Raw genomic sequence first — 26,247 nt, forward strand, 5'->3', positions numbered from 1 at the left:
CTGAGTATGTGTTCTGAAAGGAACATACTTTAGAGCTTTAAACAGTGTGTACAATTCACTTTTTTTTTTTTTTTAAATAATAAGATGTAGCAGTCCATGCTAATATTTTTTTTATATAATTCAGTTTTTTTTCCTGATCCCTGTCACTCTCTCCTTTTTAATATTTTCATACTTCTGCATTTGTAATGGAAGATGTATTAGGATAAACTTCTACCAAATCAGTTAGCCCTCTTGCTGAATTAACATGCACATAATTTTTAACACTAAAGCATAAAGCACTCTAAAGAGTGTTAATCAAAATAGCTAACTAATGCCAACACACTAAATCAACCTTGCTTTGTGCCAAATGCATCATGTTGCTTGGAGCTTATCCACATCCAGAGACTGCAAAACTGGCAGTATTATAATGCAAACCAGCTTAATAAAAAATATTTCTGCTGAAAGGAAAGCAAAAATATATTGAGAATATTTTAGATGCATTTATCTGATAGGTAGCTGAAAGTTTTGAGAAAGTAACTTAATGCAAATACTAAAACATTAAATTGGAAAGTGTTATTTTTTCTTCTGGAAATTTTTAAGCTTCCGTCTGTTGTATAACTATGAATAAAAAGAGCAATTTTTCTAGAAGCACAGGTTTTGATAGGGTTAATAAGATGATTCAGGGCCCAACCTTGCTATCACTCCAACCTCTTGATTTGTATGGTACCTGAATATGTGGGTTTGTTAATCTTAGTGAAATTGACTATTCACAGCACTAGAATCTGAGGCATAATTCAGACTATCTGCTTCATTAGTGTTGAACTGATTTGACAGCAAACTCAGTAATATGAATTATGAATTAGATTTTTTAGTTTGTCATAGCAATATGCAATCCCATTCACAGAGGTAAAATTAAATGTAACTCAGTGATCTACTTTTTCATTTGCAATTCTGAATTCATCTTTTCCTTTAGAATTAAAATTTTCTGTTATTTTAACCTTCTCAGAGTATCAGAAGTTTTGCATGCATTTTGTTTCACAGTATAGTTACTCTGTGAACAATATAGAAAAGCAAATAGCTATTTTATGACAATATTTCCTTAAACTAGTGAAAGTGTTATAAACTAGGAAAGCAACAGGAAAAGGGAGGAAAATAATTGACACAGTGGTCTTGCAAACACGTTTGTATGTTTTAAATGAGCGGATATGTTTGCTAAATTAGAGATGTTTTGGGAAAAAAAAAGAATAGGAAAAAAAAAAAAACCCACAGAATCAATAAAGTTACTTTATTATACTGCCAATGCTATGTAAAATATTTGAGAGAGACTGTTCTGTTTCCAAATGGTAAGACTGGGACACTTGGTGGGGGATTTTTTTCTTAAACATAACAGTGAAGGTAAAGCATTATTGTGTAGAGGCTCTGAATCTGGTGATGTCAGGTGTGTAGACAGTTTGGCATCAAAGTCAAATGGTGTACAGCAGGAAGAAAAAAAAATCACACGCATCTTGGAGTTTATTAGTTTTGGATTTATTTTTTTTCTGTTTCTTTACCAAACCATTAAAAAGGAAAAGAGTTCATGTTTAACTCTTCTTAAATTGCAGGAAGATACCACAGCCAGCTTTGTTTAAATTCACTTAAACTAGATCAAATTCTTTTCCTTTTGTCAGTGCTGCCTGTATTTTCCCTTGTTTTTAATGTGGGCAGCTAAACTTCACCCCAACTGTTCTCTCACTCACCCTCCTCACAGAGGAGGAGAAAATACGATGGAAAAGGCTCACGGGTTGAGATAAGGACAGGGAGATCACTCAACAATTATTGTCACGGGAAGAACAGACTCAGTTTGGAAGATTAATGTAATTTATTGCCTGTTACTAAGAGACTAGAGCAGCAAGGACTAAAAGCAAATGAAAGACAACTTTCCCTCATCCACCCTCTTCCACCTTCTCCCCTAGAGCAGTGCAGGGGAACAGGGTCAGTCACTGACGCTTCATCTCCACCGCTCCTTCATGGTCCCTCTCTGCCCCTGCTCCACGTGGGGTCCTTCCCAAACTGAGCCTGCGAGGGCTGCAGCTCTTCAAGCACTGCTCCCACACGGGGTCCATCCATCCCCCAGGAGCAAACTGCTCCAGCACGGGTCCCCCACGGGTGGGGGCAGCTCCCCCCAGACCCCCTGCTCCTGCGTGGGCTCCTCTCCACGGGCTGCAGCTCCGGCCCGGGGCCTGCTCCTGCGGGGGCTCTCCATGGGCCGCAGCCTCCTCCAGGCCACATCCACCTGCTCCACCGGGGGCTCCTCCACCCATGGGGGGGCTGCAGCGTGGAGATCTGCTCCATGTGGGACCCATGGGCTGCAGGGGGACAGCCTGCTCCACCAGGGGCCTCTCCCTGCACAGCCCACAGGGGAACTGCTGCTGCCTGCCTGCAGCACCTCCTGCCCTCCTCCTGCACTCACCTGGGGGCTGCAGGGCTGCTGCTCACTCTTCTCTCTCTCCCAGCTGCTGTTCCCCAGAAGTTCTTTCTTTTCTTTTTTCTTTAATCTGCTCTCCCAGAGGCCCAACCAGTGTCGCTCTGTGGCTTGGCTCTGGCCAGCAGCAGGTCTCCTTTGAGCCAGCTGGAGCTGGTTTTGATTGGACATGGGGCAGCTGCTGGGCGCTGCTCACAGATGCCAGCCCTGCAGCAGGCCCACTACTGAAATCTTGACATATAAACCCAATACAGCTGAAAATTCAGTTGAAATAAAAATCAAGACAGTGTCTTAAAACTGTTGAAATGAATGGACTATAAAAATGTTTAAAAAAAATAAGCCATTTTCCAAATAATCTTTATTAAAACTGATGTGACAAATTCTATCCCACATGGCTATGATTTCATTTAATTTGCTTTTTGAGGCTGAAATTTAGGTTTTCAGTGAAATTTTGGACTGTTCTCACGAGTAGCCCACATAGTAGCGAGCAGCTTGAAAACAATGGGTACCTAAAAGCTTTGTAAACTGAATCCATCAGGAAAAGAAGAGTATGGTGATTACCATAAAGTTTTGAATCATGCAGAATCATCTGCTAGATGTGAGCCTTCATCAGTCCTTTAGGAAGACGTTGGGGTAAATTTGTTTGCAACCTGTGGTGCTAAAGTCAGTTCAGTCTCAAAGCTTTGAGAAATTCAGCTTACACAGTCTTTCAGATGGTCTTAGAAGACTTGTTACAATTTGGAAAATGAATTTTTGCAGCTGGTTTTCTGATAATCATCGTGTATACCAGCTTGGAGAAATGAGGAAGAATGTTTCTTAGGTTCTTCTGGAGGTAGCCTTTTCATTTATTTTTTTCTTTAGTTCATTGAGGAAGTGGTAGTGTGAGTTTAAGGCTGTCTCCTAAAGGATGAGTATGTGACTACTTGAGCAACGAAGTTAAAATGGCTGCTTCTTTCAACAAGTAAAGACATTTTCAATAGAATTTAGTTTTTGAAAGGTGTTCTCCGAACAACTGTAATACTTAATGTAAGATTCTTGTAGAACAACTGGAACTGAACATCTATGTAGAGTATCTTGTGCTCACCCAGAGTGTTCTTTGAATATTTTGGTGTTTAATACTTTAATATTCTGGTAATACAAAAAACCTTTCAATTTGGGCACTCTTATGTTTAACTTTTCCAGAATTTTATAGGAAGTACACATTTACATTTGAAGTTTTTATATGTGAATTGTCCCAGTGAAAGGTATTATCAAATAAATACAAAACATAACGTCATACGACAAACTCTCAGACCCTTTGAAAATGGTGTTAGGTAGTACTGCTGTTGACTAGAATTCTGATTGTGTAGGTCACCACATGCAGTGGCAGATGCTATCTGACTTGCAAACCACATAGCAGTGACTTGCTTGCTGGTGGTGCTCTAGTCTGTTGTTTGGGAACCCTCCTCAGACCTTTTTATAAGCTTGAAATAAAAATAATTGCCAGTAGATTGCACGTGTGGAAAATTTTAATTTCATGATAGTTGCTGAAATTTTCACACAGGAGTGTAGTGATCAATCTTATGCGTTAAAGAGGAATAGAAAAACAGCAACTCACTGTCTTGTAAGGAAATAATGTATGAATTAATTATTTGTACAGTAATTTTGAGCAGATATTCTCTGTGGAGTCTCTACAGTAAACATAAAGAGAAAATTTTGCCAAAACACAGCTTGAGAGAAGGTATCTTACCCAATGTCAGCCATTGATTTAGTCTTTGCTATAAGTTGGCTTTAAAAAGTGTATTGATGTGTCATGAAATCCAATTTTAATCTGAACCACTTTGGGACTAAAGGAATAACTGGGATTCCAGACCATACCATATTGAAGCAACTTTGTCAGCAGCCTGGAAGGGAGGAAGTGTTGGTTGTTACTATGATGCAACAGTCATCTTGTCTGTTTTTGTTAATCATTAGGAAGTGGTCTGTCTTTAGGAGGAAAACATGTTTTAGGAAGAAAACACATTGCGGTGATTATGACAGTAGGTGAAAAGCTGAGGCAGTTGAAGAGTGATTTCACTGAGTTGCTTTTTATCATTTAGACAACTCGACAACTCTAGTGGTCCTTAATTTTTGTAAACTTTTTTTGTGAACTAATTTACAGATAAATTGCTCTTTGTGTGACAGTCACAGTATGACCATTGATGTATGGCTAGTAACAGTATGAAAATTCAACTTTATTTAGATATCAGTCCAGTTACAGTTCACTAGTCAATACTAATTAAAATAATATATTAGTGTGAATACAGATAGGTTGGATATCATTATTTTCTTAAATCTAATTCTTATTAATCACCTTCCTCTGCAGAACCATGTCCAGACTGACTCAGCTGGAGAGACTGGATTTAGGAAGTAATGAATTCACAGAAGTGGTGAGTTTTACTTAGATAACAAAGCTTATGCCTTATACTACTTTATGGAGCTTGTGTTCAAAATTGTGCATTTTCTTCTGCTTATATATTCTTCCCTAGTATAGTGAGGTTAATGTGCCAGTTAAACTTTAATGGTAATATGTATATGAATTATAAACATAGTGATTTGGCTTATAGTAAATTCTAACTCTTATTGTTTAGCATGTATTTAATGTAGTAGTTTTGTGTAAGCTGTGTATGACTTGCTTTTATTAGTGAGCACAACCTATTTAGAAGCAAGGGAAATTACATTAATTCAGTTGTAAGTTCAAATATCATTCAAAAAAACAACGAAACACAACTGAAGTGTTCAGGTTTTTCCTTTGTTGTGCTCAGTGTGCTTCTTGTTCTTGATGTCACAGACATACATCTATTTAGAAGCACAGAATCACAGAACAGTTTGTCTTGGAAGGGAACTTAAAGATCACTCTCTTCCAACCCCCTGCCATAGGCAGGGACACCTCCCACCACACCAGGTTGCCCAAAGCCCCATCCAGCCTGGCCTTGAAGACTTCCAGGGATGGGGCATCCACAGCTTCTCCGTAAATCATTTAATAATTTAATAACCCTGTATCAAATAAACCTGTAAATCATTTAATGTCCATCTGCTTCTATGAGTACTTTCCTGTATAAGGGAATTGAAGTAGTTAGAAGTATAGTGGAACCTCCTGGCCTACCATATGATAAAGTGTGCTACCAGTAGATACTTCATGACCCACAGATCATGAAGGGCCAAACACTCACCTAACTGTGGTTTGTTAGATATAGAAGTGTATTTAAAGAAATGTTCATGCCATACGCTCATTACAATGTAGATACACCTGTGGGAGCCTTAAATTAACATGCTTGGGCCCATGTTATGCCATAAGAGCTGCGAAGTAAGTATAGGTTCTGAAACTACCTATTTGGATGTATTTTTGGCTGATCTCTTCATCTCTCCAAACCTTTTATCTTGAAAAGTCAACTACTGAGAACTTAACTTCATTAAAATCTATTTGTAAAATTACAAAAATGGTTAGAAGTTCTTTGGGAGGGGGGATGTGTCCAGATCTGTCTAAAATTTTGTCTTTGTTTATTAAAATAGAAAAAGTGTTTTCTCTTGGAAAATTAATTATTAGAGCCAGGACTGCAGGAATTTGTACGTCAGTATTATCTATTTACAACATAAAGAAATTAAGTTCTGTATTTAACCAAACTTGGTTGTAGTTGTTGTGGTATAGTAGCACGTTTTATGTTTCTTTCTCAGGAGGAAGTTTAAATGGTAAAAATCCATTCATCCTTGCTGCAAATGCTTTCCTAAAAAGTAGTCTTTTTGCAGATATAAGCTGTAATGAGACATAATATCTTGTGCTTCATTTTATGGAATTGTTTGCCTGTATTTTTCAGGTGCACCCTTTGTTTTCTACCAGAAAACTAAAATTTGTTTCCTAGTTTTCTCGATCAATATCTTGTCAACTTCATACTTTTTGAAAAAACAGCTTTTCTGAGTTGATGGAATTTAAGGTTTTTTAGACCTCTTCCAAGAGAAAGAACTATACACAAGATTTATCCATTGTGTGCTCCTGTTGAAAAATAATAGTTCCTGTAAAAATAATACTTACTGTAAAGATACAGTACTGTGATCAAGTTCTTACCACATTTTTTATATCTAGTATATATATACCTTTCAAAAAGTAATTTAATCTGTTTTTTTTTTTTTGATGACACGATGAAAGAAGTGGCAACTATAATAAGACATTACTTAAATTTGCCATATATGGATCACTGAAGTTATTTTTGAATTTCAATACTTTCTGTACGAAATTTTTAAAAATCTATTTCCCTTTTCAGCCTGAAGTACTTGAACAATTGAGCGGATTAAAGGAATTTTGGATGGATGGTAATAGACTAACACTTATTCCAGGGGTAAGTCCTTTACTGTATCAAATATTTAGTATTTTAATTTACAGTGGAATTTGCTTTGTCAGCTAGCGTATTAAACCTATTAAAGTTGATGTATAATTTTAATGTTACTCAAAAACAAAAATCTAAGTGCTGCTTAAGCATTTACTGGCCTACTTAGAAATTGTCACTGACCTTCAGAGTTGGGAGCAGAGCTTTCCTTTCATTGAAAGTTCTGTCACCTAAAAATAATGTTCCAAATAAAGAAAGGGGTAAAAATCCTAGATCAAATCCTGTATCAAATTCAGAGCTGCCCAGTCCTTCCAAAAAGGAATTACTTTGTGTTAGAGAGCAAGCAGGAGTATACAGGGTAAATGTCATGTGACTTCACTGGTAAAGGCAGTAAAACAAGCAATGGGTGTTGAAGACTTCATGCGGAGTGTACAATAGCAAATTCCTGAGAAAGCATTCTCCTGATTTCATGAAGGTTTCTGACATCTCTTGGAATTACATGGGGTCAAGGATGACCTATTATTACAGTACTTGTGAACCTGTGTTTATGTTCTAGTAAACTAGTATTTAAAATCTGGGAAGCACCTTGTGTGTTCTCAGAGTTAAAATCATTAGTGATCATCTGATGTGAGGCTGTCTTGCCTGATTAATAGTCTTCTGTACTCTTTCTTCACTTCAGCTAAGAGTTCCATGAGAAGAGTTGAGTGGATGTTAAAATTTTCTACTTTGTTATAAAGCTGTTTGGAAGCAATTGCTTCTCACGTTTGAAGATATTAAAGACTAGTGTGTATAAAGTGTTTATAAATCTTCAAGTTTATTCTTGGTTCATATGAAAATGTAATACATGCTATACTTTAACTTGTTTTCAGTACAGGTCAGTGGTTCACTCATGTTGTTTTTGAGGTTAAGTATAATGCAATTGAACACAAAATGCAAAAAAATAAGCATTAAAAGACTTTAGATGAGTCTGATTATGTCCTTACATTATATTGTGCACCTCTGTACTTCTGTTCTAAGGCTTCTATCACTTGGTCCATGGTAATTGATCAAACACTTGAATTTACAGCAGACTGACTTCAGAGAGGTCTTCAGAATAACTAGTGTCTGTGTCTCGAGCAACATGTTAACTATATGTGTCAGCACAAAATATTTCGTTATAAGGTTTGGGTATTCCACGTAAAGTTGTATTTCAGCATTGTAAATAAGTTTTCACTTTTTCCTGTGGCATTGTATTTCAGAGACAGTTTGTTGTCAAAAATACTGGCTTTTTTTGTTGTTGAACTTGCACTTCCTAGAATACATTTTCTTTTTCTTGTAGTTCATAGGCACTTTGAAACAACTGACCTACTTGGACGTTTCTAAAAACAACATTGAAGTGGTTGAAGAAGGTATTTCAGGTTGTGAAAGCCTACAAGACCTATTGTTATCCAGTAATTCGCTTCAGCAACTGCCAGAGTCTATTGGTTTGTATTTTCATTTAATTCAAGCTCTAAAAAGTTAGACACAGAACACTTGAAAATACACAAATGAACACAAATGGTGTTTTAGATCTAAATTGCAATTGATTTAAAGCTCCAGTTTGGATAAAGCTGAATAAAACATTCATATTTGTTCTGGAGCATTTTTAATTTTATACTGTAGTTTGTAAATGGATGAATAATTGTTGACTGTAACAGAGTTTTTTGTTTGTTTGTTTTTAAAAAAGATACTTATTTCCTCTGACTGCCTTGTGGTAAACTGATAAATGAGTTCCCACCTGCTCACATTTGGTAGGTGTGTAGCACTGTGGAAATGCCAGGGAATATAGATGATTTCCCTCTAATTAAAGATCAAAACTTGATTTAATAATCTCCAATGTGTTTTTGACTCAGTTATTCATTTTTCTACAGGTTCCTTGAAGAAGGTAACAACACTTAAAATTGATGAAAACCAGTTAATTTATTTGCCAGACTCCATAGGAGGGTATGTATTTCACTGGAATAAAACATTGCATTGCCTTTCTGCAAGTTTATCTGTAACAATGGTTTCTGTATTGAATATTTTTGCACTTCTCTAACTGATTTAATTTCTTCTGCATATTTATGTCTTAATAAAATTGATAGCAATTACTTCATATCTTTCTTCTGTTTTTCAGAGTGTGTGATCTTTACATTTTATTTGATATGAAGACCTATGTTGCTCACTCACTAATGTAGCCACCAGTCTATAAATGAAAAATTTAATGAGAAAGTAAATATATGTCACAAAGACATGCAGCTGCTGCAAAGTGTTTTTGGCAGTATCATAGCAGTGACAGTGTTAAGTATTGCAAGTCATTGAACCAGTATCAGAAAGCTTGTAAAAAGTTTATCTGACCGTGCGCAATCATATGCTTTGTATATTTTAGGGAGAGTTTTCACTTCTTAATCAGCAAGATTTTTTTTTTTTTTACCAAGTTGATATTCAGTAGTTTAATACTCAGAAATGATAGCAAAAATAATTGGTTTAGAATTAAGTGCCACACAGATGAGGGATATTTGTTCCAATTAATTTTCTCCTATTATGATTGATGTACATTATATTTTGTTGTCAGAATTCACAAAATACTTTTTCACTGCTAACATGTCATTTGTTCACTCTCTCCAACTGTAAATACTTGCATGCAGCAACTGCTTGGCTATGATCTGTCTCATTCTGAAAGTCTTCAGTACCTTGACCCCCCCCTGTTTTCACTGAAAGCTCTCTTCTGAGGACAATGTAAAGGAGATTAAGAAAAGATGATAATTTAGGCATTTAGTGAAGGACTTTCTTGGGTTTGAATTTCATTTGGGTGTCAGAGTTTCATTTTGAATTTCATTTGTAATTGTTATTGGTATTAATGTAATTTAAACTTAGTGCCCAACTAATGGTGAATTAACCTGTACAGCGGAGTAATATTTTTTTTCAGGTTAGTGTCAGTAGAAGAGCTGGACTGTAGTTTCAATGAGATTGAAACTTTGCCCTCATCTGTTGGGCAACTCTCTAACATAAGGACATTTGCTGCAGATCACAACTTCTTAACACAACTGCCACCAGAGGTATGTTTGTACTTACAAAACTGTAAACTGAAAAATTTTCATGGATATTGAACTGCCTTTTCTGTACAAATTTTATTTGGTTAGCAAGTTGAGAATTCTTGCCTAGGTTTTGTGTGTGTGTGTGTGTGTGTAAAGGAAGGCATATATGAATACACAAGTTTTCAAATAATGAAATTAAATCTGAAAAATTTTTGAAGCAAGAATTAGAATTCAGTTGCTATTGAACTAACAGGAATATATAAAATAATTATACTTCACAAGGAAAAATCGCTGCAGTCTAGTTGTTTTAAAATAATAACCCATATATTTAGAGCTGTGAAAGTGAATTCATTCTTTTTTTTTTTTTTTTGAATTCATTCTTTCTTTTTTTTTTTTTTTCCAGATAGGAAATTGGAAGTATGTAACAGTGTTGTTTCTGCATTCTAATAAGCTTGAATTTCTCCCTGAAGAGATGGGTGATATGCAGAAATTAAAGGTCATCAATCTGAGTGACAATAGGTTTGTGAACACACAATTTAAGTACAAGTAGTGTAAAGAGCCATAGCATTGCAAAAGTTTTATTGTAACTTGTGTCTATCCTCTAAATGTAAGTAGAGTTACTTTTGTGAATATATCATGTTCTTTTTCATTATATCTCACCCACAGTTTATAAGCTGACTGGAATGTATGTATTTTATTGTTGCTATGTTGTATTTTATTTATTATTGGTCCATTGTATGAAGATGTATTTCTTCGAATTAGGCACATTCCTGATGACTTAAGCATCTGCACTGACACACAGCTTTAGATACACCCATGGTTGTTAGCATGTATTTTTCTAGGGAATTAATTTGTTCTTTTCTTAACATTTCTATTTGATTCCTAGCTAAAAATTAATAGCTTCCTGAATTGCATATGAAGGACATAAAACAGTATCACAGTATATTGTAGAACACTTGAGTGTGCTGGACAGCGGGGAAGAAGGAGTTGTTGTATCATTAGAGCTGGTCATTAAAAACTGGCAAAACCCTTCTCATTGAGGAACTGCCAATTCACAGAAATTAAATATGTTGGGAGAGAGAAGTCTGAGCTCTCCCTCCTGTTATCCAGATACAGCTTCTCTGTACTCTACCCATAGCCTGATACCTCCATTAATGCCAGAGCTCTTGTTATTCAGGGCAGCCCCATTCACATACATTTTCTTTCTTAGGAAAAATAAAAAGCGTTATTTCAGGTGTGAATTTTTTCTTTCCATTTTCTTCTTACTTTCTTTTTATTTTTTATTTTTCTTAATTGGAGCACATTTGTACTGAAAATTGCTGAGAATCCAAATTAAAGTATAAAAATAAATAGTCCTGCTTTTAAGTCAGATAGTTGATTTACATGCCATGATAATGATTGTCTTAAAAATGGTATTCGTATCACTGAATTGAATTAAATTCGAATTAACTGTCTCACTTTTTAAGCAGCTTGCTAAACTGGTTAGAAGTTCACATACAAAAGAAGATTCTAGGTACAACTTCTAATCTAAATTAAGTGCTATTACCTTTCAACAGTGAATAGTTATTAATTTAACAATATCCGTAAATGTCTATTGTAAGCATTTTTTGCAGGCTAATGCAGCACTGTTTCTTAGCAGTCTTAATATTGATAAGTGTACTTACATCATAAACTTTTATTCTTCTAATTTGCAGACTGAAGAATTTGCCATTTACCTTCACAAAACTGCAACAGCTCACTGCTATGTGGCTATCAGATAATCAGGTGAATGTTTTGGGGAAAAATATATATAGAGAGATGATTACTTTTATTTTTAACGGAGTTGACAAGTACAGAGCAAACCATAATATAATGAGAAGTGATACTGTGTATCTGCATCAGTAATTCCTTGACTTTGTCTGTTCTCCGAAAATAAACAACATTGAGCCTACACTACTTCAGAGCTTTGCATAGTTCTGGCAAAGTTCTGAATTCTTAAGAAATCTAATGTAACACAATTTAGATTATTTTTTGTTGTTACTTTAGGCTTACAGGAACGGTAGTGCTTGATATATAGCTAGTACTTGAATATGTAGCATGTTGTTTCTTCCATAGATATACCATTGGGGAAACTTAATAAAATAAGTGATAAGTGATGTAATAGAAGGCAGAGCAGTTTTCAAAGTAATAAGATATATTACGTATATCATATTTACTTTTTACCTCTTTATATTGTCTTAATGGTTCCTGCTTTGATTGTTTCTTAGTCTAAACCGCTTATTCCACTTCAAAAAGAAGCTGACCCCGACACTCAGAAAACAGTTCTTACTAATTACATGTTCCCCCAGCAACCAAGGACTGAGGATGGTAAGAATTTCTGAAATACTGTCAGAATATTCCCTTTTTGAAAACAATCCAACTAACGTGATTTTCACTGAATAATACTTAGATCAAAGTTTTAAGTAAAATTCTAAGTGATGAAAAGTCTGATGAATGAGAAATGCAGTTTAAACACATGATCCACATATTAGTATATTCTAGGTGAAAATATGTTTCAGTCAGAAGTGTGCATGTGAGGAAGAGTGAGGTGAGGAATAGACTGGCAAGATTGTGTTCTGTGATGGATGCCACTTCCTAATGTGACATCCTTTTTCATTCGGGCAGAGTTTAATGGTTTGAGTTGAAATTCTCCTTGCCAGGTGTCTGCTTTAGACTGACTGGCAAAATGTCAGACTCTGTTACTGAATACATAATTCTGGAAAGTTTTATAGCATTCTGTAGCTTATTGTAAGTGTAAAAAAAAAAAAAAAAGGAAAAATGCTTTTTGCTTACATTTATTCAAACTCTTTTGTAAAAGGTTAGGCACAGAATATGAAGACCTTGCCAAAAAGTTCTTTCTGCACTCTTGTGAAATAGTTAGGAAAATGAGTAACATTCCATGAGTAACCCCACTGGGAGTTAGAGTGTAAAGTCTGTATGTTTCTCCACTTTCCTTCCCCCACAGGCAAAAGGAAAAAGCTTGTACCTCTTTCACAGAAGTCAGACTAGTTTTGAGATATATGAAGTATAGTATGCATGTACTTGGACTGGGTGGGTGGCTGGGTGTGGGTGTGTGTGTATGGGAGGGTTAATCAATGGGTATAATTGCAAAACTCTCAATTGGCAACATTTTATGTTCCATGGCACAAAAGTGTAGTACATTGAGAGGAGTAATCAAAAACATCTACAAAAACAGTAAATTATGCATCACTTTTAGTGTCCTCTAATGCAGATAATGAATCTGCAATCCCTGTGACAGAATGTGAGAGTTAAAAAATAAAATTAAAAAAAAAATAAAATCATTTGGAGGTTGTCAGTGAAGTTGAAGGTAGTTCCTGAAAGCATTATGTCTGTTTGAATTTTATTTTACCCAGGTGCTGGGTTTCTTTCTGTAGACAAAGAAAGGGACAATTGTTTGGCTTAGGTTGAATAAGTTCAATAGATATCCTTTTACAAATTTCAATTAAAATATAAATAAAATAGTTCTTTATAAAAATTCTTTTTTGGGTGTGTTAGGAATTGTTTCAGGCATAAAAAGTCTATAAGAATATTTACAGATACTTTAAAATAGAAAATGTATCCAATAAACACAGAGTAAAAAATAATTAAAATTATATATATATGTATTTGCTATTGTATAGATTTTTATATTATAAATGCCTATAATTAAGCTTTTTTCAATTTCAGGTATAGATATATCTGGAAACAGTTAATATGAACAATATTGGCATTTCTAGAGAAGTATATAGTTTAGCATATAGTGGTGTTAAGGCACAGAAGCATGCTAGAATAAGAGAGTGGGTAAACAAAAGTTTTTTGTTTTTTTTTTTTTTTCTCTTGTAAAATTAGGCAAGAAATACTCTGTAAAGCTCCTCATTTGTATACCTGAAGTTATATCTTGTGTTGAGTCTCAGAAGCTTTTTCTTTATTTCAGGATTGGTAATGAAAGTTCTTGTCAGAAAGTCACTTTTCTGTTTCCCTTATCATTAAGTGAAATCAGGTGAATTCTCTTAGATGAGCATAGTGAGACCGTATCACTGAAGTCAGTTTATATTAATCTAACTATCATTTCCTTTGTTTTGTAAAAATACATATTTTAATGTCTTATATAAGTATTTTGCAGAGTTATGCTGAAAATTTGCAATTGTGAGGGTTCAGGCTAGTGTATAGCTGCATCCATGAAGTGTTTAACCTTAGAGGTAGGGATTATTAACAAAATTACAGCCAAGTTCATAAAGCTGTGAGAGCTCAGTTAGTTTTCAGCTTATTAATCACCATCTTACCTTTTCCAGTATACATATAAAAATTTGCGAATGCTATACAAGAAAAAGAAGGAAAAATAGGATTTTTATTTTATATAATGTATCCTATTCTTATATAAGTCTTTTTTTTTATTCAGTTATGTTCATATCTGACAATGAAAGTTTCAATCCATCTTTGTGGGAGGAACAGAGGAAACAGCGTGCTCAGGTGGCATTTGAGTGTGATGAAGACAAAGATGAGAGAGAGGCACCACCTCGGGTTAGTATTAATTTTTTTTTTTAAACAGTTGATGCTTCCCTCCCTATCACTCCCATTCACACTCCCAGGTCCCATCCTTTTTCTTCACTGGGCTGTGGATTTAGGTCTTCTGAAGAAATCATAGAATCACAGAATGGCTCGGGTTGGAAGGGACTTTAATTCCAACCTACCTGCCATAGGCGGGGATGCCACCCACTAGATCCAATTGGTCAAGGCCCCATCCAGCATGACCTTGAACACCTCGAGGGATGGGGCATCCACAGCTTCTCTGGACAACCTGTGCCAGTGCCTCACTACCCTTATAGTGAAGAATTTTCTCCTAAAGTCTCCTATAAACCTATCCTCTTTTAGTTTAAGACTATACGCCCTTGTCCTATCATTATCTGCGCAAGTAAAGAGTCCTTCTTAATCCTTTTTATAAGACCCCTCTAAGTATGGAAAGGTCACAATGAGGTCTCCCTGGAGCCTTCTCTTCTGTGGGCTGAACAGCCCCAGCTCTCTCAGACTTTCTTAATAGGAGAGGTGCTCCAATGAAGGACTTCATTTATTAGTTTAAGAGTATCTAACTGGAAAAATTCTTTTCCCCCTCAGATCACTTAAAAAGGAGCACCAGGGAAAAAGTCTTAGCTGGTTTAGGGCATAATTAGGAGACTGCTGAACTGGTTCTGCTGTGGAGGAGGGATAGTAGGGAAAAATTAATAATCCTGATGTTCCTTTAAGTACTGTACATCTGTTATAGTTCTTCCTGCTTGCATTCAATGGACAAATTAAAAAAAAATAAAATAAAAAAGATTTGTAATCTTGCTAGGTTTTATAAAATTGTCTTAATCCAGGTAGACTCAAACAGCTAAATGGAGATCCTACATTTCTCTGCTGAAAGTTTTGTCCTAATTCATTGCCTGTTTGAAAGCTAATACTTTAATTATGGCATTTAATTAAATTTAGAACATTCCTGCTTTTTTTTTTGTTACACAGGAAGGCAATCTGAAGAGATACCCAACTCCATATCCTGACGAACTGAAGAATATGGTCAAAACTGTCCAGACAATTGTACATAGACTAAAGGATGAAGAGTCTACTGAAGATGTTGCCAAGGAATCAAAACGAGAAAGCCAAGCAGTTTCTGTAAAAGATGTGGGGGTAAAGGTTAGATAAAGCATTCTCTTTTGACTTCACTAGAACGTCCAAATATCTAGAGTATCATTGATTCCTTTTCATTCTTCTTCTCTGCATTAGTGCTTTAGCGTTAATTAAAGAACAGAATTTACCTTTTAATCATCTTAAGAAGTTTGTAATAAATGTGTGTTTTGTAGCAGTAATTTTCCTTTAAGAACAAGGAAGATGGCTTGATTCTCAGGAAATACAAAATACAGATGTGCTACCAAGCTGTTGAATCCAGTTTCTGGAGGATGGCATCTTTGTTGTTACCTGATTCTCCTTTATCTATGAAACTTCAAAAGGAAAATCGGGATTATCTCTAAAAATCTTACTGCTGGCCTTATGACTGAAGGTTTAATACAATAAGTTGGGAAGGCAGCAAGTTGGCACACAAGTGGCTAACAGGGTGATGTTGTGTGCAAAAGTGGTAGAACTGTTTGGCATCTGTTTGCTGCTGATTTGATATTGTACATATTCTTGGCCTTTTTTTGGTTTCTTTAACTGGAAGTATAATGGTATGAATTGACCCCAGCAGTGAGGGGAGTAAAAACAATCAGTGGAGCCTATAATTTAGTAATCTACAGAGATTTCTCTCTACCTTGTATATTTTGTACTTGATAATTTCAAAGGTCAGATTTTCCATTTTATAGTTTCCTAAAATATTCAATGCTAAGTCTTAATATCATGTGATACTGAAAAACCTTTCAGGATGTTTTTTCTACAAATGTTCTTAATCCTGTAGACTTCAGAAATTGTTCCAATAAAGAACAAAGCTGATGAGAGAAAGCAATATTCAGCCGGAAGCTCTGTGCAGAAGCCTACTGAACCAGAAGCTGAGCACTGCACTGTAAATTCACAGATGGCTGCACTTGTTAAAACCTTGCAGAGCACAAAAACAATTGTCAACCATGAGGACACGCTTGAGGTATGGCATTGTGATGAACATCGTAACAGTCAAAGAATTGTGCTGGTGTTGCATTGAACTAGCTACTATGAAAGACAAAAATTCATGTTGACAAAAGCAGAAAATTGCCATCCATAAGTGCTGTATGTACAAATGGGTTGGTAATGTAATATTGTTTTTACTTCACACTATATGAAGTACAAGTTGATATAGCTAGTAAAAAGTTCGTATTGAAAGATGTATGCATTTGAAGAAAAATAAAGCAAACTGGATTAAAACTGTAAGTATCAAGCTGTGGAAAGACCCAAATAGGATTTTTCCTTCTTTTTTTTTTACTTGACTTTCAGTACTTAAGTAAATAAGAGTAATTGTCACTGAAGTGCCAAAATGTCTTAGCAGTGTGAACAATCAAAAACTTATATATCCAAGTGACTACCTGTTCATTTCAAATACAAAGTGGAAGGTGTGTTTAAGAATATGTATTCATCTATATTTAGTAGTAAGCTGTCGTGAATGACTTGGTTTGTATTTACATCTTGTAAAGGTCAGACACTTTACCTTCTGAACTCTTTGTAGAGAAACAACCATCTATTTTTTTTTTTTTAATTTAGAATATGTTTCAGACATGATAAAATTTGGAACTTGCCAGTTAGTTGCCAGTCACAACCCATGAAACGCTTCTTTTCATAGTTTCACAAGCAGATTATTTTTGTCTGTGTTTTGCAAGCAGTGGAGCATGCATATATCATACATTGAAGAGGCTTTGTGACAAGCAGTTGTGCCTTTTGCTGTGTCTTTTCCCCCTTGACGTGTTTCTGCTGTTACCTGCTTTCTGAAAACATTGCATTTTATTTTTTATTTTAAAAACATAATTTCTGAAAATTGTATTAGTTGTCTAATGGTGGAAGCATGTCTTTGAATTGGCTGTGTGTCAGTTAAGGAAATGCAGTAGCAGTATGTAGTCAGGGATACTCAATTCTTAGTGCAAGGACAAACCTGCTAGTAGTTTTGTTACAGCTCAATCCAGATATCTAAACCTTACACGCATACAAGTTTTTCATTTCAACATTAATTTGCACTTGTTATATGTCACACCCAAAGCTGACGGGCAATGTGATGGAGGCAGTGATGAGTATGTCTGTTCTGATTGCAGAGGAGCAGATTTGAGTTTTATTTACTTACTTATTTAATGAAGGCTGTCACACTGTGATTGCTACTTCTCACTCAGGTTTATTCTCCTGTACTGCAGTCCAAAGAACTCACCAGGTTGTTGGTATCACGGGAGTAGTGGTACTCTAGAAGGTTCTACACACTAAATGTTCTGAAACTTTTAAGAAAAAATTAACATTAACAGACTTGTTTTGCAATCTGTGACATGGTGCGTGTGTCAATCTGCTTGAGGGTAGGAAAGCTCTGCAGGAGGATCTGGATAGGCTGCACCGATGGGCTGAGGTCAACTGCATGAAGTTCAACAAGGCCAAGTGCCGGGTCCTGCACCTGGGGCGCAATAACCCCAAGCAGAGCTACAGGCTGGGAGAGGAATGGTTGGAGAGCTGCCAGGCAGAGAAGGACCTGGGAGTGATGGTGGACAGTCGGCTGAATATGAGCCAGCAGTGTGCTCAGGTGGCCAAGAAGGCCAACGGCATCCTGGCTTGTATCAGGAACAGTGTGACCAGCAGGGCTAGGGAGGTGATCGTCCCCCTGTACTCAGCTCTGGTGAGGCCGCACCTCGAGTACTGTGTTCAGTTTTGGGCCCCTCGCTACAAGAAGGACATGGAGGTGCTTGAGCGGGTGCAGAGAAGGGCGACGAAGCTGGTGAGGGGCCTGGAGAACAAGTCCTACGAGGAGCGGCTGAGGGAGCTGGGCTTGTTCAGCCTGGAGAAGAGGAGGCTCAGGGGCGACCTTATCGCTCTTTTTAGGTACCTCAAGGGAGGCTGTAGCGAGGTGGGGGTTGGCTTGTTCTCCCACATGCCTGGTGACAGGACGAGGGGGAATGGGTTTAAGTTGAGCCAGGGGAATTTTAGGTTGGATGTTAGGAAGAACTTCTTCACTGAAAGGGTTGTGAGGCACTGGAACAGGCTGCCCAGGGAAGTGGTGGAGTCACCATCCCTGGAAGTCTTCAAAAGACGTTTAGATGTAGAGCTTAGGGATATGGTTTAGTGGAGGGCTGTTAGCGTTAGGTTGGAGGTTGGACTCGATGACCTTGAGGTCTCTTCCAACCTAGAAAATTCTGTGATTCTGTGATTCTATGTTTTGTAGCATTTGTAAGAGGAAGCATGCTTACTAGAGAGAAATGTTCACGTTAGGGAAGGCTTTTTTTCCCTTCAAAATATTTCTGAAAACCTGGCAGTAGGATACTGAATCTGTTGCCTGGCTCCTGTTGCAGGCAGCTGTGTTAGTTAATCTATTTCATATAGTGCACTGAACTCCATCTTATGGTTAGGAACTAGTGATTTCTAGCCTAAATCTATTCAGCGTCAATTGTTCTTGAAGTTAAATAACTTCTCTTCCATTTGTAATTCACACACAGTGTAAAAAAACAAACTACACTTCCTTTTCCCTCTCCTTCCCTAAATTAGTCTATGCAAACTAAAATCAATCTTTTCTCACAGCATAACTCTCTGTTCCTAAATCATGTAGTTTGAGCAGTTTTCTGCTGAACTGATACCCAGATCATCAGTCTGGGGCGTTTGCTGGTTCAGCGGTAACTTAAAGGCAGTCAACATTGTAGGCAGCTGGAAAAAGAGTAGAAGCAAACATTGATGTGTCTTATCAGGAGCGAACAGGTAAATTCTGTAGTACATTTAAGACCTCAGCTAGAGCAGCGTGTGCAGTTTTAAGTACTGAAATTCAATGAAGGTGTCAAGCAGTTACAGAGTCCAAAGAGAGCAATAAAAAGCATTAGTTACTGAAGATCTAGAGAATTTCTAAGGGAATTGGAAAGTATTGATGTCCTTTAGTCTAAAAAATGTGAAGTTCCTGGGGCAGGAAGCAAGGGAGTGGTTAGGCATTAGCAGTATTACAGCACCTTGAAAGCAGCTGCAGAGAGAAAAGGAATAATTTGTTACTATTTCCACCAGCAGTGGGGAACAAAAAAAAAAAAAAAAAAAAAAAGTTGTAACACAATAGCACAGATACTTCCTTATCTGTTGCTGGAAACTTAAAGTTTGTGTGTGCCACTTCATGGTAGTGTCTATTACCATGTCATGGAATGATGATATCATGACTCTTTCTTTTCTGACTTAAACTCAATCAGAGGTTCTTCCAGAGGGGGAAAAATGTTTCATCTGCTTGCTCTGAGCAGGGTCTTGCAACTGAAGTTACCTACTGGTTTGATTAGCATTTCCACAGAGTTCATCACTGACAAAGCAAGTCTGTATATACTGCTGAAAATTCAGTGGAAAAAAAGTTATTAAAATCAGTTGACATGCACTACAAAATGCACTAAACAGTTGCTATGTTATACCTATGTGATGTTGCTCATCTTCCTCTTTATTGTTCAGTGTGTGACAGTTTAGATAGCATTTACTTAACCTTTAACCTCTTATGTTAAATGCACAACATAAAGCTGTTTTTCCTTTAACAGGAGTCAGAAGAACTGTCCTCTGATGAAGAGATGAAAATGGCAGAAATGCGACCACCACTGATTGAAACCTCCATAAATCAACCAAAAGTGGTAGCTCTTAGCAACAGCAAAAAAGGTGAGATGCTCTAAAAAGCAAATAGTTCTCATAGTTCCTTGACTCAAAATTCCTAGTTTTTCTAGTTAAATTAGGAGAATTAATTTGTGTGTTAAAAGAAAGATGATCAATTCCCTGTTTAAGCAATGAAAACAGAAAAGAATTCTGTAGAATCTTATGCTTAGGTGTATAGTAGAGAAAGCTGTACTGACCTCTTGATTTTTTTTTTGTTGTTTGTTTGTTTGTTTTGTTTTGTCATCAGTTTAAAAGCAGAGGGAAAAAGGACTATTTTCTGGCTTGGGGGACTGTTAGCTTGAACACACTCTCAATCTGTTGAAAGAGGATTGCAGAAAATGGTATTTACCTCGGAAACATTCCATATTTCCTCCCTCTCTCAGGTTTTGTGAGCTTGTTTAAATTTCTCAAAGAAGTCGTGCACTCTTCCTAAGGTTTAAGAATAAACTTCTCTTGTGTCAACTCTTTCTCCACTCACTTTACTCTTTGATCTGGGGAGAGAGGAAATAAGAATAGTAATTGTTTTTGTTAGCTAAGTTTTATATTACTTCTCTGGAAGATAATTTCAGTCTGGATAACTGTTTTCTTGAGAGTAAGGAATGACCTAAGATCCAGAGAAAATGAAATTAAGTCAAAGAGCAGATTGTATTTTGCTTCATGTGATGTTCTAGACCAGGAAAAAAAGGCTCTTCTGGCTACTATATGTAAGAGGGAAAGATTTTGAGGATGAATGAAAAGAGCACTGAGGTAGCTGGAAGAGTCTTCTGAGGATTACCTCAGAAGAGGTGAAAAAAAAAAAAAGAGGAAAAAAAAATGTTTATCAGTGTTGTTGCTGGACTTCTATGCCTGGCTAAAGTTAGTAAGTCAAAAAATTTCTTATCTCTGAAACTAGAAATTAGATTCACAAAATTTATGCTTTTGGTTCCTGTAACTGTCTCATGAAGCAAAAATTTAAATGTATTGATTTGTGCACTTGTTTACTCATGTCAAAATCATGGCTGGCTTGAAGTCCTGCAGATCAATGATTTTTGTATGGATCTGGTGTGTAAGTTTGCATACATTATGCAAGAATAAGTGTGGAAAGGTATAAATAACTGATCACTCCTAGGTGATCTGTGAAGCATGGGAATGCATTGAGTTCCAATTGCTCAGAAGAATATTCTTCTTTCGTATGTTTTACATCCATAAAACTATATGCATTTCTAGTGATCCAGTTCTTTCCAGACTGTTTGTTGTAATAAATAGCTGTTTAACAATGATATAATGTTCAAAAACAAAAACTGCGTGCTTTCAAGGTTCTGCATGTCAAGCGGTGTACTTTGGTTTCATAGTGTCTAATAGGCTCACACAACTGAAAACTTTGGAGTCACTGCAAAAACAGAAACATCATTTGGTGGATAAGTTTCGGAAATTTTATGTAAGGTAACACTAGATTATGCCAAGGAAACTTGGAATAAAGCAACAATTTAAATTTCATTAACAGGTAAGGGCTATTTGCATTGAACCAAATACCTTGGAAAAATAGGAACTATTGCAAGCAGTCCTCTGTGAATTTGTTAAAAACAAAAAAAAACAAATAAACAACAAAAAACAAGTTTGTGAAGGTGATAGCTCATAGTTTAGTTTCCAGTAATGTGTCCCTAAGAAAAACATGATTTTTAAACACCTTAACATGAACACTCTCGCTATTAAACAATTGTATGTATCTATAACTGGCTTTTTGTTGTTGTTGTTTCAGATGATTCAAAAGATGCTGATTCCTTATCAGATGAAGCTACACATAATAGCAATCAAAATAACAGCAACTGTTCCTCTCCTTCTCGAATGTCAGATTCTGTTTCCTTAAATACCGATAGTAGCCAAGATATTTCTCTCTGCTCTCCAGACAAAGAAACACATGCTGCTGTTTTATCCAAGATCAGGTTTGTAGAATACTGTGTACAACTGAGCAAGCGTAATAGCAAAATGTTACTTAATCTTTCATATGCAATTTCCATTCCTTTAATTCATTAATCATTCATTAAATAATCTAAATTGTAATGTTTTAAAATAATGTTGACTAATGAAATGGTGCTTTAAAAAAAAAAACACACAAAACTTAGTACAAATTCAAAGACCAATTCTAGTATACAAGATGTGGTTTCATTTCTTCTTATAATAAGGTATAATAATTTCATTCTTAATTTGTGTTATCCCTGCAAATGGATATACTTACAGTATATCATTTTAAAAACTCTGGTTTTATTTTGTAATGTTGAAGATCCATGTGATTACTAACATAATTATTAAGTAGCTTTTAGAAAATTTTAATGAAAGGAGTTGAAACTTACTACTTTCTGTGGGTTTAATTAAAACGTGCCTTTAAAAAAGAAAGCGCTAATGAAAACAAGATTTCTGTCCAGAATTGTGATGGAACTTGGAAATATTTTTTTTTAATTAAATTATTTTCACTTCATACTTTTTGACATTTTAAGCTATCCATAATCATTCCTGTTCATTTTAAGTAACCATAACACGGTCATGTAATAGATGACAGAAAGCCAAGCTGCTGAAGTTAAGCCCTCTGTGTAATGTATTTTCATGATGGTAAGGTAGCAAATAATAAATTTGTTTGTATGTTGGTCTTTGTCCTCTATTGTGTACACAGCATGACTGTGGTGCACGTTATGATTAATTTTTCTAAAATTTCTTGAAGGAATATATTGGTCCTTCAGGTATTTCTTCTAAGAGCTGTCTTTTCTTACAGGCGAGAAGATGAAAATTTGAATAATCTTTTGCAAAATGGAGGTGAATTAAGCATTACAGTAGAAGAAAAAATAAATGTGCAAGAGAAGGTTACAAATCTGTCCGAATATGAACTAAGCCTTGAAGAAAGAATAGGCCTGATAGGAAAAAGTGTTGATCTAAGCACTCCTACAGAAGAGTCTCACAAGTTAGACCAAATAAACATGAATATCAATAAACTAGTTAGTGAAGAGGCAGTGCCAGTTCCTGTAGAAAGGTTAAAACCACAGGAAACAGCGCCAGTAAAGGGCTTTTTGAACAATATCGTAAGAGAAGAAGGTGAGCAGTTGGAAAATGGAAATAAATATCCTATAAATAAAGTAAATGGACATCCTGAGGAAGCAGTACAGTCTCCCAATAAAGAAGAACTAATGAGAAGCACTAGAGCTGATGGTGATTCTTCTGCTGAGTTGTCTATTTCACGGAGCACTGAAGACTTGTCACCACAGAGAAGTGGCCCTGTGATGAAGTCTCACAGCATCACCAGTATGGACCCTGGTGGTCTTAAAATCTATGATATTGTCAATGACAATGGATCTTCCCAGGCAAACTCAGTAGTAAAATCTGCATCTGGTAGTACAGATGGGAAAAACATAGTCCGAAGTAAATCTGCTACTCTTCTATATGATCAGCCTTTGCAAGTTTTTCCTGGGTCGTCATCATCATCTGATTTAGTATCTTCTACAAAAGCTGCATTCAAGTTTGACTCAAATCACAATCCTGAAGGTGCTAATGTAGTGAGAGGATCAGCGACAGGTGGTGCACAGATGTTTTGCGCTCCCCAGTATAATATTCAGTACAGCAGCAGTGCAACAGCAAAAGACACTTTGTGGTCCCAGAAACAAAACACCCAAGTCGAACAAAGCAGCTTACCTCCTTCACGTCTGCTGAGGTCTGACAGCACAGAAACCCCCAGCTATGTAAAGCATTCTGCCAATATGAATTTCTCTAATCATAACAACGTCCGAGCCAGTGCTGCATATAACACTCATCAACGGATGTCTGGGAGACATGTAGATATGTGGGCTGTTCCACCAAATGATAGACTGCTCCCTGGAGCAACCAGACACACTCTTCAAAGACAGAGTAGTGTTTCTTCCACAGCTTCTATAAATGTTGGTGATACTGGACCTTCAAGGCGGGCCCAGATTCCTGAAGGGGATTATTTAACATACAGAGATTTGCATTCAATGGGAAGAGCTCCACCAATAATGTCAGGGCAACAGAGACCTCTTTCTGCCAGGACATACAGCATTGATGGTCCAAATGTACCCCGACCACAGAGCGCTCGGCCATCAGTGAATGAAATACCAGAAAGAACTATGTCAGTTAGTGACTTTAATTACTCACGGACTAGCCCTTCAAAGAGATCAAATTCAAGGGTTAACTCGGAACACTCTTTATTAGACCCTACAGGAAAAAGTAAAGTCCCTCATGACTGGAGGGAACAGGTGCTGCGACATATTGAGGCTAAAAAGCTAGAAAAGGTAAAATAACTTTTTTTAAATTTTCTACCTTTCTGTCATCTGGGTATGGAATAAGTTAAACAATATGTTTTGAACTGCTTTTAATTGCCAGTGTAAATATACTTCTGTACTTCTACTAAAAAAGGATGTTTGTGTTGAATATCTGAGAAACAAATGGTAGTCCATAAATGAGCTTTCCCCTGAAGAAAGAAGTCCCTCTTGATTTTACATCATACTTGCCAGCTTAGTCCAGTTACTTTAGAATACATTAAATGTCCTCTTGACCATCTGAAGTACAAGGCCAGCTCTTTTAGGCCAGGTAATTTTTATTGCTGTTATTAGCATTATATTCATATTATATTAAAATATTCCCTTACCCTTCTTGATCTTTCTCTTCTGCCTTTACCCCCTATTTCTTCACTTCAAGAACAAGGAGAAGAAAATCAGTAAAATCTATTTAAAAGTACAGGCCTGCAGCTTCAGTTGCTGAGGAATTCAAAATCCGTAATTAACATACATTTGCCTCCAAGCCAGTTGTCTTTTGAAGTTGGATATTTGACAGATTGTTGAATGAATATTTATTGCTGTGAGATGAGAACACTTAAAAATCTTGTTCATTTCAGGAAATCACAGGAGGTTTTGATATAACTAGACATGATGAACAGGATTCTTCATGTACTTTAAATACTATCAAAAATTTGAGCTGATATGTAGAGCTAAACAATTACATATCTTCAAAGAATCTAGGTAGACACTGTAAGAGTGTATGCTGCTATGCTGTCCAGCTAAACCAACTATAAAATCACTAAACATTGGGCCAGATATCATTAGCCTGATCGTGTTTCCTTGGAGGGGAAGTGAGTAAAGCAGCCAAAATGCATTCTGATTAGGCAGCTAGATGGATTTTTTTTTTTTTAATTTCTTTTGAAAGAATTTAATTCATATGTTTGTGATTATTATGCCAAGCATTTCAATATTGCTGATAGGTAAAGAAATTTATTTAGGGATGGATGAAAAAATTAATTTTAACTATGCTTTTTTTTTCTCTGGGTATCAAAGTATTTGGAGGATTGGGTATGGTTATGTTTAAGTTGCATAAATCCTAGTGATTGAAAGGGTCTTTTGTTCTTGTTTTCAAAGAGATCTACACAACTGCCACACCTGTTCTTATGGTCTAGTTTGAATCACATAGAACATAAAATATTTTAAGGCTTTCGTAGTATTGTGCTGAAACATGGTGGATCCTATGTCCAACAAGACTGTCACAAACATCACCATGTTCCAGTCCTAATTAAAGGTACACTCTCTCATCTTCCATTCTCCTGGATGTATATATCAAATCTTACATGAAACAATGGAAAGGGGAAAAAAAATGAGCAATGTTTGAGTGCAAGAAACAGAACTTCAATGCACCACTTACACAATTTGTTTTTAGCTTTCTTGTATTGTCTATATTTGACAATTTAGAAATGATGTTTAATGCATGGTTGAAATCCTTTCAGGTACTATAGTAATGTAGTCACCTTGACTGAAAGGAAATTGATTCACTGTCTCTCCCTTTGTATCTGTCCATACTTTCTTTCATGCTTTTTATGTAAACCTTAATTTTTGTTTCCTGCTAGAGGGATATGGAATAGCTGCTGTTGGGTTCTAGGCTATGCATCTTATCTAACATATCTTAGCAGTCTGTTTTTTGTGTGCATGTTTCTTTTGTTCTGGCCTTGAAGCATTTTAAAGTAGCTCTTACTTAGCAGTCTAAGATTTTTTTTATGAATTCAAACGTGTATGTAATTCTCTACTTCATATTCTCTGGGATATGATTAACACTTAAATTATGAAAAATGCAGATATGATCATATATGGCAGCTGGCAAATATGATAATGTG

At 36.1% G+C, this 26,247-nt stretch overlaps 1 protein-coding gene across 7 annotated transcripts in view; it reads left to right on the forward strand.

Moving 5' to 3' along the window:
• The window catches only part of ERBIN (erbb2 interacting protein), a 121,770-nt gene that overhangs the window by 81,428 nt on the left and 14,095 nt on the right, over positions 1-26,247 (forward strand). For all 7 annotated transcript variants that reach the window (XM_084503552.1, XM_084503551.1, XM_084503556.1 and 4 more), the window contains 14 exons: positions 4,785-4,848; positions 6,718-6,792; positions 8,099-8,243; positions 8,670-8,742; positions 9,707-9,836; positions 10,219-10,334; positions 11,510-11,579; positions 12,062-12,161; positions 14,233-14,354; positions 15,330-15,500; positions 16,255-16,437; positions 20,003-20,117; positions 21,850-22,033; positions 22,858-24,382. In XM_084503552.1, coding sequence (XP_084359678.1) covers positions 4,785-4,848; positions 6,718-6,792; positions 8,099-8,243; positions 8,670-8,742; positions 9,707-9,836; positions 10,219-10,334; positions 11,510-11,579; positions 12,062-12,161; positions 14,233-14,354; positions 15,330-15,500; positions 16,255-16,437; positions 20,003-20,117; positions 21,850-22,033; positions 22,858-24,382 — 3,073 coding nt within the window. The remainder of the gene's footprint in view (positions 1-4,784; positions 4,849-6,717; positions 6,793-8,098; positions 8,244-8,669; positions 8,743-9,706; positions 9,837-10,218; positions 10,335-11,509; positions 11,580-12,061; positions 12,162-14,232; positions 14,355-15,329; positions 15,501-16,254; positions 16,438-20,002; positions 20,118-21,849; positions 22,034-22,857; positions 24,383-26,247) is intronic.

The sequence above is a fragment of the Aythya ferina genome (genome assembly GCF_964211825.1).
Source record: "Aythya ferina genome assembly, chromosome: Z".
NCBI lineage: Eukaryota > Metazoa > Chordata > Aves > Anseriformes > Anatidae > Aythya > Aythya ferina.